Source organism: Manacus candei, unplaced genomic scaffold (genome assembly GCF_025592945.1).
Source record: "Manacus candei isolate 608988 ecotype Guabito, Panama unplaced genomic scaffold, ASM2559294v1 h1tg000094l, whole genome shotgun sequence".
Classification (NCBI taxonomy): domain Eukaryota; kingdom Metazoa; phylum Chordata; class Aves; order Passeriformes; family Pipridae; genus Manacus; species Manacus candei.
In genome coordinates, this window is record NW_026138142.1 from 1,176,798 (window position 1) to 1,190,790 (window position 13,993).

Consider the following 13,993-nt stretch of genomic DNA (forward strand, 5'->3'; position numbering starts at 1 on the left):
CTTTATAAGGTAAGTAGCTTTTTTTTTTCCCCTCTGAAGTACTGGGAAGGGCATTCCGTGAGCTGTGCAGGTGGCACCTCAGCATATCCATATTAAGCCATCAGGAAAGAAAAAGCCTTGAATTTACCTGGAAATGCCTATTTCTAAATAAAGCACAGGTAACATTTTTGTTGCAATGCTTGAATAAGTCTGTTCCACACAGACTTGTGACTTGCAGCAGCATTTCTTTTTTTAGATTGTTCTTTCTATTCCTACCCAGTCACCAAAGAGTAATATGTAATCTTTATTATTACTCAAACAATATTTGCTTTAGAATTTTTCTAACACAGAATTAAGGCTACTTGTTTGTGGGGAGGGAGGAAAAGCAAATTTACATTTGTATTAGATTGTTGGTAAACTGGCTTTTGTACAAAAGATACATATAAAGAATTCTCATTGAATTATCATACTAAGGCTAAATATATTTTTCTAAAGATTGGACAAAAATAGAAACAAAAGAAAATAAGTCTGGAAGGGACATTAAAAATTCATTTGCCCCCATTGCACAATCAGCTATATGGAAATAATAACCAACAATTTTTTTTGTTTAACCTGTTGCTATAAACCTCCTGTGATGGAGATTTTACAGTTTTTTCAGTAAAATGTGCTGGTGCTTCACTGTTGGTACAGTCAGAAAGCTCTCCCAAAGTCCAACCTAAAAGTTCCTTGCTAAAGGTTAAGTAGATAACTTCTCATCCCATAACCAGTGGACCCAGAAGATAATCACTTTCCTTCTTGCAAAAACACATTATACTTGGAGACTGTTACGGTATTTTTCTTCAGTCTTCTGTTCCATGATTTTTTTTCTTCCTTTCTAGATGAAGAAACTGCAAAGTTTTCAAGATCTTCTTTACAGGTTTTCTAGACTCCGAGATCATTGTCGTTCCTCTTTTTGGACTCTCTTGGTTCATTCTTGAGTTTAATGCCTAAAATTGAATGCAGTATCCCAGCTGGCATCTAACCAGAGAATACGTAGAACAGATTCTCCACGTCTTACCTATAACACATTTGTTGACAGTGTGATTTTTTTTTTATTTTCAAGAAACTGGCACTGCAGTCTGACTTTCAGTTTTACTCTCAGGTCTTTTTCTTGCATGACTGCTGCAAGTCCCATTTTATTTTTGCATTTGATTATTGTGTAACATGTCCTATTTACCTGTATCAAAGTGCATCCTGTTTTTCAAAGCACTGAAGCAATTCCCAAGATTATTTGAAGTTCTAAGGCTGTCCCTATAAAAGCAGCTTCTCTTGCCATTGAGTCATTTTGAGTCATTTGAAAATGTGGTCGGGTTATTCATTACTTCTTTATCGAGTCATCAGTGGAAACACTGAACGATATTGGACAGAACACAGAACTTCTGTGGAACTCTCTCTTAAACTCTTCCAGTCAGATAAAGAAGCCTCACTACCTTCCTGGTGAATACTGTTGTGACCTTTAGCAGTCGTTCCTGGCTTGCTTGTGTGCCTGTCATGCAAGAAAGTGCCAAAAGTCCATCAATTTGCGCTGCATCTGCTCACCACGGGACTTCCAGCCTCTTGCTAAGGAGACTGAGAGTGGCTTGGCATTGGTTATACATGTTGGATGTTAGAGATGATCCTTCTTTCCTCTGTGTGCTTGAAATGGGTGTGGTTGCTCTCTTACACATCTTGGAATCAAACTTGCACCAAGGGGTGTAAAGTCTCTTGGCTCGCTGCCCCCACCTTCCCGCACAGTGAACCTGAGCAGGTGGAGGTGCAGTGCTCTGCTCAGTCCAGAATCATTTTATCCAAAGTAGTTGTCTGAAATGGGCCGTGTGAAGGATGTCCCAGAAATATTTGTTTCTCCACTGGCTGCAGAAGCAGCAGCCCAGGGTAACTTGTTCAACATGAAAAGCTGCAGAGTTGCTCTGAGTCAAAGCGTTTTGATACAGGTGATCTGATGGCTGCCAGGGACAGATCCCTACCCTAGTGGGTGCATTCCTGCTAACTCTGGGAGGCAAGATGGCAGGAAACTACGTAAAAACAATCTTCTGCTGATGTTAGTTGCTGTTCACATCCCTGAACTGTTCCTATGATTTAAATTTATCATGCTCTTATGAAAACAATAGGATTCCTTCAATAGGACATAGGACTAAAAGGACTCCTAGATTATCAGAAAAAGGAAACAGATCATCAGATAGGTTTTAACATATTCATTATAAGTGAATATATAATTTACAGGACTGATTTTACTTCTACAGAGTATTAGTCACTCCTCACTCCCTTTGCACTAGGAAGATAAAGAAAACAGCCAGAGACAAAGTAAGCAGTTACCTATTAAAATTTATGTTCTAGCCTCTAGAAGTCCTAAAACTCCTTTTGTTTACATCCACCTTTTATGACTTTTGCTATTGTATCAACCGTGAGTTGTTTTACTTTGGCTCTACAAAGGTTGCTGCCACTGCTGTATTAAAGTTGTGTTGGTCTATGTTTTTTGGCATAAATAATGCCCTTGTAAAAACATGAAAAAGTAGAAATGTATTCAGGCAGCTTTTGTTTTGCACGTATCTCTCTTCTAAACTTTTCTCTATAGACTTTATTTTGCCTGGCAGTATTTAGCATGCAAAGTATGTTCTGTCTTGTTGCAGTGGGTATCTCAAACAGTTGAAACTGGTTACCTGATAGCAAACTTTTAAAGCATAATTTGGTCAAATCCCTTGGTTATAGTTAAGAGAAACCTCCTGTGGCAGTAGAACAAACAGTCACCAAAAAAAACCATGTATTGAAATGTTACAATATATAATATCATCCTGGTGGAAATTACAGGTCCTTTGAAAGACAGATTTTTTTCCATATCTTTATCCAGTAATCCTTCTGTAAAATGACAGGCAGAGTTTGCAGAGAGGTAATATTGTTAAATATCTTCCAATTTGTCTAATCCTGTTCACAATGGACAGGATGGTGTTTTTACTGTGATTTAAGCTGACTTAAGAGTAGGTTGTTTCCAGAAGGTGTGGTCCCACTGTCACTCCTGCCCTGGGCACTCCATGTCCCAGTGCTGATACAACTGCACAGTGACCTGGATCAGGAACTGATCTGGATAAAACCCAATCTTTTCTTATTAGTCCCTTTGGTTTTCAGCTGCATCAGTTTCCTGTTCTGACTCACTGTGTTGCCTACAAGCCAAAAGGAACCAGAATGCAAAGCGAGGAGCAAAAGGAACGCCATGATCAGCAGCTTGTTCCAAAATTGGTTTAAACAAATTGTGAGACTGCAGGCAGATTGAAGGATGGGGTTTCAGCTTTTAGTTCTCCATTTCCTTTGGGTTTGGTTTTTTGTTTTTTTTTTTTTTTTTGAGCAGTGTGGATGGTACAACATAGCTATAGAGTTTCCATTACAAATCTCTGTTATATATTAAACTACTGCCTTTTTATTATTTTGAGTATCTCATAGTACTCTTGGTCTGGGTGCAGACTGCCACTATAAAATCCTGATCTTGCAGTGGGCTCTGAGGTTCACAGTGCAGTGCAGCATGAAGTGGGCTTATCTGACTTCTTACAAACAGCTGGTGTTCTGTAGCAGGTGAAATGCAATGCACACCTTTCAAGACTCAGTGTCACTTCCAGCTACAAACAACCTAGGAGCTGTATTTCCTCATGGCTAGTGCTTACTAGATAATTATGGGGAGTAAATAAAAACAAAGAAACAAAATTATGGCAGCTATTTCCAGTCCATCATGTCACCTTTTCTTCTCTTCCTTTGATTAGGAAAAGATGTTCAAAAATCTTACCACTATCAAGATAAACGATAAGGAAGATAAATTATTTAGAGCTTTTAAAGCTAGCTCCCAGAGACAATTAAAAGCTTCCAAAGCATTTTAAATAGTAGGCTGAAAATATAATAAGTTAATATGAGGTGTTTTGGTATCTTGTGTGACTCGTCAGGTAGAGCATTTACTAAAGTCTTAGAAGTCTTTTAAAAATACACCTAGGAAGGAAATATTGCAGGATTTTCTTTTCAAAGGATCTTTACAGTAAAGAACTAGATATTGTTAACTTTCCCATATATCCTCAAAAGTTTCCCTAGAAATAGGTGGTTTGGGAAAACAAAGCTGTCACCAGCACTTTGTTTCCTTGCTTGAAACTTCACTGGACTTGAGAAATGAGACAGATTTCTGTTTTCCCATAATTTTTGGCTCTCTCCTCCCATCGTAGCTTTAATTCTAATTATCTTTCATACTTTCCTACATTATTTGCACATTACTGTGCTATCCTAGATCTTATCACCCTTCCCTCCTTGAAGGACTCGCTGAACTTTTGAAGCTTGAGCTTCCCCTTGGGACCAATAGATTTCATACGTTCCCTAATGACTCCTTTGGCTCCTCTGGAGCACCATCCACGTGTGTCTGCCCACAGGATCTGTTGCCATTGCCAAAGAAATAATCTGTTTTCCCCTTCTGCAGCATCCCTGTCTGAACTGCACTGGTCCTGCTGAGCTCCCTAAGCTGTCAGCGGGGGTCTATTCATTAGAGTTCAGGAAGCCCAGCTAAAGCTTTACCACACCTCCCTGTCTAAATAAATGCAAATGGTCAACCTATTGCGAATATTTCCTTATTTCCATCGGTTCTGCTACAGCCTGGCTTACAGGGTGCAGTAAATCCCGTCTTTGGTAGGCTGAAGCCTCCCGTGGTGTTAACTCCGTCCTACAGACACTGGTACCAGGGCGGCTTTGGGCCGATTACACGGGAGACGCCGACACTCGGGATAATCTTGAATTGTAACTTAATCTGGAAATTTTTTAAAATGGAAACGAGCGCGCCTGTGCCCAGACCGGGTACCCCGGCATGGCGGGTACCTCAGGGATAGGGGACACCTCGGGATAGGGGGTACAGCGAGATGACGGGTACCCCAGGATAGGGGCATACCCCGGGATAGGGGGCACCTGGGATGGCGGATACCCCGGGATAAAGGGCACCCCGGGATAAAGGGCACCCCGGGATGGCGGCCCGGCGCACTGCGGGAGCTCCCGTCACACACGGGGGAAACCCCTTCCACACCCCCGTGTCCCCCCCGCGGGCAGTGGAACCGTCCGCTTCCCCGCCGCTGCCTCGCAGGTGAACGCGCGGGACCGTACCAACCGCGGCTGGCGGGGGGAGAACAGGGCTTCCCCGGCTCCGCCTCCCCTCGCCCCTCTCTAGCCCAGGGCAGCCCGGCGAACAGCCGAGCCTGGAGAACGGGCAGCGAGCGGCGGCCGCGCCGGCAGAGCTCTCAGGGCACTAAACCTGCCCCTGCTACCCCTCCCTTTCCCGCGCGGAAGTGGTATCTCCCATCCCCTCCCGCCGCCGACCAACGGGCTCGACTGCAGCAAAACGGGACGTACCAAGCGCTCCGCCGGGGGGAGGGGGGGGCGCGGCGCGGCGAGGCGTGGCGGGAAGCGCCGTCCTGCGAAACGGGAGCTCGGGGAGCCGCTCCCGCCGAGCGGGGAGGAGGCGGCGCCCGCAGGAGGCACGGCCCGGGCGGCCCGGGGGGAGCCACGCCGGGGGTTGATGGGCTGGGGGAGGGCGAGCCCCGGGTCCTCCCCCCTGGGTTCCTCCCCCCGCGCCGGCTGCGAGCGGCAGCGTGTGCGGAGGCCGAGGGGCAGCCGCCGCCGTCCCGCCTTCCCTCCCCTCCCCGCCCGGTGCCGCCGCGGGGCCGGTGAGTCCGCGCCTGGATGCTCATCCCCTTCTCCTCTCTTCCCTCCCGCAGGCGGCGGCAGCGGCTCCGGCTCCCTCGCAGCTCCCGGCCGCCTCCGAAGGGATGCTGGAGAAACTAGAGCTCGAAGATGAAGGTAAAAATCCAGGGAAGCGGGGGGCGGGGGCGGCGCGGGCGACGGGCCGGGGACACCCCCGCTGCCGGCGGGGTCTGGGCAGCGGGAAGGGAGCGGGGCATCCCCTCGGCGGGATCGGGGATGCGCCGTGCCCGGGCCGTGCCCTTCCCGGCCCCGCATCCACCCGATCCCGCTGCGGAGCTTTTGTCCCGGCTGTGCCCGCTGCCCTTCCCGGCGCCTGGATCCGCAGTTCCACCAGCCAGGGGTTCCCTGCTCCGGGGGGAACCAGCCTTCCTCCTCCTCCTCCTCCTCCCCTGGAAACACTCGTTCTCCTCGAATACGTCCGCGATACCAAATATAGGCTTTGGGAGCAGTGATGGAAAGCTCTTTCGGCTAAAGCTTCTTCTCCTTATGGCAGCGCGTACATCTGTTCGGAGCGGCAGCTGTAAACTCGATTTTCCTTATGTGGCCGCTCTCTCTGGCTGTTCTTCGCTGCAGCTCTGACAGAGCGTGCTCTGCTCCATAGGGAAACTCCTGCAAGTTCTTCCCCTCTTGCAAGCACTAAACCGTGCTGTGGATGTGGGTTTGTTTTTTTTTTGTTGTTGTTTTGTGTTTTGTTTTGTTTTTTCTTTTTTTTTTTTTTCCCTCGAACTTGCACAAAGCAGTCGCTTTACCTCTGAAAGATCCGTGCTGAATGTCTTGAGCTTTCGTTTTCAGAAAGGATTAGCTCGGGTGGATGCAAATGTGGACGGACGGCTAATCTCCGTGCTCAGCGTCGTGGAGTGGCTGAGACTTCACGGGATGTGGTTTTTTTTTTTCGGTAGTTGGTAGCTGCTATTGTGAGATGTAGGACAAATATTTAAGGAAAACTTTGAAAATAGCAGGCTGAGTCATTCTGTGAGGAGAAATATCTAAAGCCGGTATGCTAATAAGGCAGCTTCTTGGTTACGAGCATGCTGCCTGCAGTTGTGGGACTGGTCTGGAAAAGTAACACCTTTTATTTTAATCTTTCTGTGTGTGAGGAAAGGAAGCTCTTAACAATCGCATTCTTTGAGCTTTTTTTTTTTTTTTTTTTTAGCAGTCCAGACAGAGTTTGAATTGCAATGAAATGCTTGTGCCTTTGTGCAGCTTGAACATGCTTAAGTATGAATATTTGGTACAGTGGATCTGTAGCTAGCTTGTAGGGTCTTTTTCCCTCACACTGTTTAACTTTTTAGTCAGTCATTCATGTTATGCTTATGGAGAGTTAGAAGGTTACCAATTTACATATTTATTTTTACATGAGGCTTGCTGTTGCAAGATACGAGTTCCTAAAACCTGCTGAATCACTAATAGTTAAGCCATTTTAGAAGTTACTTTAAACATCTTACAAATTTAGATATCTGAAAAGGATGTCTAGCCTAAAACAAAACAAAGTAACAAAACTTCAGTTTTGAAACACCTTTGCACTTTTAACGGTGTAACGTGGTATGATTTGGAGACACTTGATTAGGCTGAAGATCTGTGTGTCTTCTAAAACCCTGCAGTAAAATAATACAAATTCTTCAGAAACTTTGATAGGTTTTGTTTTGTGGGTTTTTTTTTTCTTGATTTTCGAGCTTCTATTTCACTTTGTCTCCCAATTCATTTATCTTTAAAGCTGAGGCTTTGTCTGTGGGTGCTCACGCTGGGTGGGTGAGAGCAGTTCAGGGACCTGTCAAAAGATAATGTATAATAGCAAAGCTTTGGCCAGTTTAAAGTAGTATGTGGGTTTTGAAAGGAAGCAGTCACCTTATTACCCTTTCAGACTTAATGGAAAACTAGTTTTAGGCCTAATTTTAAAGCCAAGTGGAAAGGAAGTAAAGTGCTGTGTTCAGAACTTAAAGTGTAAGTGAAATTGAGAGTGTTGAGAGTCAGACCAAAACTTACTGCTCAGAATTCCTCTGTCTGAAGAGACCCAGAGGAGTAGAATCACAGGAGACTGAGATGCAGGTGGAAATGCGGCAGCTTAGTTGCAGTACCTGTTTTATGACCTAAATTTTTGCACTGGTTGCTGTCGTTGTGTTTGTGCTAATATTGGGGGTGGGGGAGTAAAGTGACATCTGGTGGTGTTCACTTTGTTGTTGGATGGCAAGTGGTGAGCGCTCAGAAGTCAAGAAATCTTGGTAAGGTTTCATTAAGTGGCTGTAGCCAAACAGCAACTGATGATCTTTTGTCAAACTTTAAGTCTCTCTGCTGTGAGAGTTAAATGGGAAATTTGAAACTCATTTTGACTTTCCTGACTGCCTCTACTTTGGAGTATTTGCAAGCTTTCCAGTTCTGTATCCATCAACAGTTGCTAACTATCTTGTGTATCAAATTATGCTGCAGTTTTGTTGAAACAGGGAGCTTAATAAAAGGAGCTGAAAAATGAGGCTCAATGTGTGCACTGAATGCCATCCAGTGTGTGAAATGTTTTTTTTTTTTCACTCTCCTCAAAGGTTACTCAAATGAGAATGTGAAAGCACAGAAGGCATTCATTTAATTTGGATTCTAATTAAGAGAGTGGTGTTGAAAAAATGATACTAGAAAGATTTATGTTCTAAGTAGTACCATAATGAAATATGCAGAGTTTGGCCTGGTGATGTGATTTCTAAATAAACTGGTGCTGTAAGCTGAAGGGCAGTTTTATTTTCCATTATATACAAAGAATACACATAAACTATTCTGTGTGTAATTAGCATGGACAGTGTTAGGTAGAGTGCTGTTGTTGCAGAAAGAAGTGCTGCTCATCTTTTTTGTTTAAAACATCTTTACTTCATATATCTGCCTGGACTCTCTAGGATCAGTGTAACATATTAGTGAGTCACTAGTCTGTCCAGGACTGGCTTAATGGTACTGCTGTGGTGATGTGTAAGGCTAAATCTTGGTGAGATGATGTTAAACATCACCAGTGCACTGCAGCTGAAATAGGGCAGGCTGTAGGCTCATTTTCTGCACATATGGAGTCCACAGAAGGACTGGGTAGGCCAGGAATATTTGTTTTCCTTAGGACTCCCTAAAGGACCTTTTTCCAAGCAGCAATCAGACCAGAAAAGTAAAAACTCACAAGTGTCCAGAGTCCCTTTTTATCTGAAGGATGCTCAGCTTAAAAATAAACAGAAAACTTAGGGTAAAATATTCTAAACTCGTCCTGCTCAGTGTTCCTTGGATGGGAATGACCTACCTGTGTTTCCTCAAAAAGTACGAAAGCTGCTTGTTGATGGGTGTGGAGTTTCTCATTCTAGCCTGAAATATGGTGCTGAGAGACCTCTCATGAACCTAATAAAAGATCAAAAACTGGTTATCTTTGTACATGTTGTGGGTTTCCTTGTCCAGCTTTGGTGTTTTTGCAGTCATGTTTCTATATTAAGGTTGTTCCTGCTTCTGATCAATGTCAGGAGTGGTTCTGGGTTTTCTTTAATGGCTGATATGATGAACTTGGAAAAGAACAAGGAGAAATTATTCTGAAGATCTAACATGAAAAAGGGCTTTAGTTAACAATTTATGCTTAGAAGCTTTAATGGGTTAAGCTGGGGTTCATAAGTGGTTGTGTTCCATCAGCTACCTGTGCTGTGAGAGGAAAAACCAGATTAGAGTAGCAAATGAGTAGCAAACACATCCCTGTCAGTTGTATTGATTGCATTGGTGTAGTTTTAGCATGTTAATTTGGAAAATAGTTTTGTTGCAGTGTTGTTTGTCATCCATGTTAAACTTTTCCTTTTGCTCACTATGGATAATAAATAGTATCTGCTGAATGCAGAATTAACTGCTTTTCTGTAGCATCTGCCTATCTCTTTTTGGGGTGTTTTCTGCAGACAGAGTGAGGTTAATTGCAGGGCTGTGCTGTATCTGTATTCAATTCCTAGACTGGAAAAAGAGAGTTCTGCAAAGTGTGTGCAGCAATTGTAGCATCAGCATCATGGGGTTGATGTGCTCACTCCTGAATGCTCTGCTTCTCTGGATTGTTGCACAAAGCAGCATTTAGACATTTGATAAACAGTTTGCATTAGAGTGGAATCTCTCCTAGTAATGCTCTGGCCTTCATCTCACTCTTCCTGTATCATCCATCTCTTCTGTTCCGTGCTCGTTTCTGGCTGTCTCCTGAAATAGACTTTCACCAGTAAAATTACTTTCAGTAATTGCATCTACTCTTAACTGATGTTGTGTCTGGGGTGGTCATCCCTTCCCTGCCCTGCAGGACTTTTTTGTTATTTCTTGTTAAAAGTAATTTCTTCTTGAGTTCTTGTCTACCATCCTCCTGCTGTCTACTGAATATCTGAATCAAGGTATGAAAACAGATGTCTGTCACTTTTGGGCCAAAAATAGTTAAAAGAAGTTTGTAATAAAAGTGCATGTTAGAATGCAGGCTGGATTTAGTTTCATTCTTAAGACTGAGGGATCAAGTGCTGGGGTTAGAAGGCAGTAAAGTTAAGCCATTCTTTTACAGCTGTAATTCATTTCTAGTAAACATTCATTATGGGATTGTCAAAGCTGATGCTCTCTGGCACACAGAAATGGCATTTTGCCCACAAGATGTGCTTTGAGATACCAGGGGACATGGTGACACTGATAGGGGATGTTCTACATGAACTTTTCCACAGCTGATTAGAATCCTGAGTGAACATGGCAACAAAACGTTACAGAGATGATAATGATAATTGGAATTAATAGATTTCATATGGCCTTAGAGTTCAAAATTGTTTTCTCTTCCATCTTTAGAGTGGCTTTGTGATGTGATATGAGGCACATTAGCAGATTCTAATAAAATCTCCTTTCTAGTGCTTTTTGTCCTGTCTGACCTGAAGAGATACTGAACACTTGCTTCTAAAACTGTGGAAACCCACTTATTCCACCAAATTTACGCAGCTTATATTTTTCCATCATTTTGCAACAAAGAACATCAGCAGGACAATGGATTTTCCTGTGATGTGCTTTTCCAGAGTTGTTAAAGAATATCATATCTGGAGTATTCAAATGTTCAGCTTTATTAGTTTATGCAAGAAATCATGATCAAGTGCCCACTGTCCTAGGGAAGCTTGTCCTTTCTCTGCCAGGGTGCTATATAGTAACATCATAGATGAGGGGTTTTTCCTCTGGGAAACTTCCGTCTTCCAAATTTAAAGATGAAAATTATGTATTGAATGATAGTTAATTAAAAGGATAAAACTTTACTGAGCAGTGCAAGAGAAGCTATTGGAAGTTTTGTTGTCTTTGATGAAGACTGTTCCTACAATCACACACAAGTCTTTATCTTGTGCAAGTATTGCATGTGGATCATGTCAGCCCAGAGCTCAGTGTCTCCAAACAGTCCAAACTATTTTTCTATCCCTACATGACATACAACTGTCTTAATATGATTTTTAGCCTTACAGTGGGGGAAGTCCTACTCTGTCTTGACTTGGAAATAACCACTTTAACAGCAAAAACTTTGAGTTTTCCTTAGCAAACAAAACTTTTCGAGCCTCACTAGTCTGGGAAGTGATGTTTTAGTAGAGTAAAAGATACACAGGACATGCTCCAAAACTCCTTGCTTCCTGTCATGGAGGATGCAAGAGGTTCTTGATGAAAATGCTTTCATAAAATTTTTATGTGGTCAAAACATGTATTTTCCCTAACTTGTTTTTGGAAACAGTGAAACCATTCTGGCTGGGACTTCCTAGAAAATGCTTACCATGGCAGGGGTTCCATGTAATGGCTTTGGCAAAGCTGCAAGGAACTGAAAACAGTTTTGCAAGAAGTGTTGGGGCTGATGTGTCCAGGTGTGTTGCATTTGCATGATTTGCAAACGTGATTTTTCTCAGTGAAAGGCATTGTTGGCCTGCAGCTATCCATGAGGAATATTGGGACAACCTGGTGTTCTCCTGCCCTCGAGTGACATTACTGCTCCAGGAGTGTGCATATATGTTGGTCACTGGTAGCCAAGTAGTAATTTAAGTCACCTTCACCAGCCACTCTTGCTAGTGCTGTCACTGCCATCTGCATCAGGTGAGGGACAATGTCACCTCTGCTGATAACTTCCCTGCAGAACTTCCATGACCCAGAAGCTGTTTGGTTTGATAGTGGTTGGTGAACAACTGCTTGATATGAGGTTGAAGGCTTTGACCAATATCATTTCCTGATTTAGGGGTATTGAGTTTACAGTGTCACGTGGATGAGCAAAGATAGACCTGGAAGGTGTGACAATATCAGTGTTGCCTTGTGGGTGATTACAAGGTGCTGTTACTTGTCTGTGACCGCTTTGCTGAGCGGTCCAGGGTGGAGTAGGGTGACTGCAGAGTCTTTTCCCTAAGAAACTTCCTAGGGGGTGGCCTCCAGTGTTCTATCCAATGCCCTGCACATGTAGGCAGGATGGTATAGATGAAGCAGTATAACTGTCCTGGTGGTTTGATACCCTCTGCTGTTAAATTTGGCTGTCGTGATCAGGTCAGTGTTCTTAGAAAGCACAGTGCCTTGGGGCATGGCTGGGTGCTAAAGGGAGGTGACTTGGGTTACACTGTAAGGCCAGTGTGACAAGAATGACAGCACAATATTTGTGTCAGTTGGCTCAATCTAACTGTTGCTAAACAATCCTAAGAAATGTTGCAGCTTATTAATCATCTGCAACAGATGTGACTGCCCTGTGAGATAGGCCTTTATGTGTAATGTGTTTTTGATAACTTGAGGGTGGATGACCACAGGATTTGGAGCCTAAAGTCATGTCACTGACATCAGCACAGCTTTTTTGTTAGGAGCTTGCTCTTTGGGTAGCACTTAAACTGTCTGCAGTTTACTTTATTGATTTGAATATTTTTGACTTCCAGAAGGTACAACTCTTCTAGCATTGGATGGGCTTGGGGGGGAAGTAGATTAAGTCTGAAACATCCTAAGAAATTTGGCATTTCCAGCATAAGTAGAGGAACTGATGGCATTGTTTTTCATAAGTTATTGCATCTTGAAGCAAAATGTTCCTCTCCATAGTGAGACTGTTTACTTTTGGATGCATGTTGTGGTGTGGCTTTTCCACAAGTAAAGAAGTCTGACAAAAGGAAAATCTGGCAGTTCAAGGGAAAATCCTTCTGTGGAAGAAGTGCACTCATGGCTGGGGTTAACACAAAGCCAAAGCAGTTTAATACAAGCATAACTGTGTTAGAGCAAAGTTGAACTTGACTTGTAGGCATCCAGCTTGGCACCTAGATGGAGCTTTGGAAAGCTTAAATAACCCTGTCCTTCTAAGAGGGAACCACATCTAAGAGGTTTTTGAATGTGATGTAGATACCTTCAAGGTAGCTGTCTATCTGAATACTATTTGAATAAATCTAACTTGGTTCTAGGTTCTTTCCTCCTCTGCTGAATTTTATATGGATTTTGCTGTTTTATGTGAACCAGTTGGGTGAATTTGCCAATTTTGACTGTGACAGAAGTTAAATTTTGTCTGAAAGCAGTTTTCCTGTGCTGTAGACCCGTGATTGTATTTGTGATGTGATTTTGCTTTTGTCCTTTTTTTAGGGTGTTTTTTAAGGAGTTTGTTGGTGGATTTTTTGACAATATTATTTTGTTTTTCTCTGTGTATTGTGGTGGAGTATTTAGTTCTGACACTGGGCATTTTAAGAAACAGAATCAAAAAGGCTTTTTTTTCTACCATTCCCCTACACTGTGGTAGTCTTTTCTGCTGCTTGGTTTGAATTTCTACTGATGTAAAGACAGAGAGGAAGATGTCTGAGGTGCTGGAGAAGGGAGCAAACTGAGATGGACATGGAAAAAGGCCATTCTTGAGGAAACCATAAGGCTTTGCTCATTTAACTCAGTAAAAGGAAAGCTAAGAAGGGGTGTGATAACACTGTATGAACGAAAATTTCCTGTAAGGGATGGGAAGTGGGTAAACACTAAGGAGGAAAATTAACTGAAGGAACATCATTGGCACAAGAATAAATGGGTATAAACTCTTCCTATATAAGCTTTGTAGCAGTATTCTAACTTCCAGCATAGTTACTGCAGGAGTGAGTTGTAGGATAGACTTCCCTGCTTTGAATCCCGTCAGGGTGGAGTGGGATCACTCAGTGAAAGGGCTTGTGTGGTTGCCTTTGATAGGAGTCTCTGAATGCCACAGTGCAAAAGGTGAATGCTTTGCTCTATACCAGTGGCTTGTATCTCTCCTGCCACAGTCTTGCTTGAATTCCCTGGTAATTTTGAGTCAGTTTGTTAAAACCCGAAA

General features: G+C 43.1%; 1 protein-coding gene across 8 annotated transcripts in view; it reads left to right on the plus strand.

Annotated features, from left to right (window-relative positions):
• PRKAG2 (protein kinase AMP-activated non-catalytic subunit gamma 2) overlaps positions 1 to 13,993 on the plus strand; it is a 209,568-nt gene that overhangs the window by 155,787 nt on the left and 39,788 nt on the right. For 7 of the 8 annotated variants that reach the window (XM_051768289.1, XM_051768291.1, XM_051768292.1 and 4 more), the window contains one exon: positions 5,742 to 5,823. In XM_051768289.1, the coding sequence (XP_051624249.1) occupies positions 5,742 to 5,823 (82 nt within the window). Of the gene's footprint in view, positions 1 to 5,398; positions 5,502 to 5,741; positions 5,824 to 13,993 lie in introns of those variants that run through there. The other variant, XM_051768296.1, reaches the window with a different exon arrangement.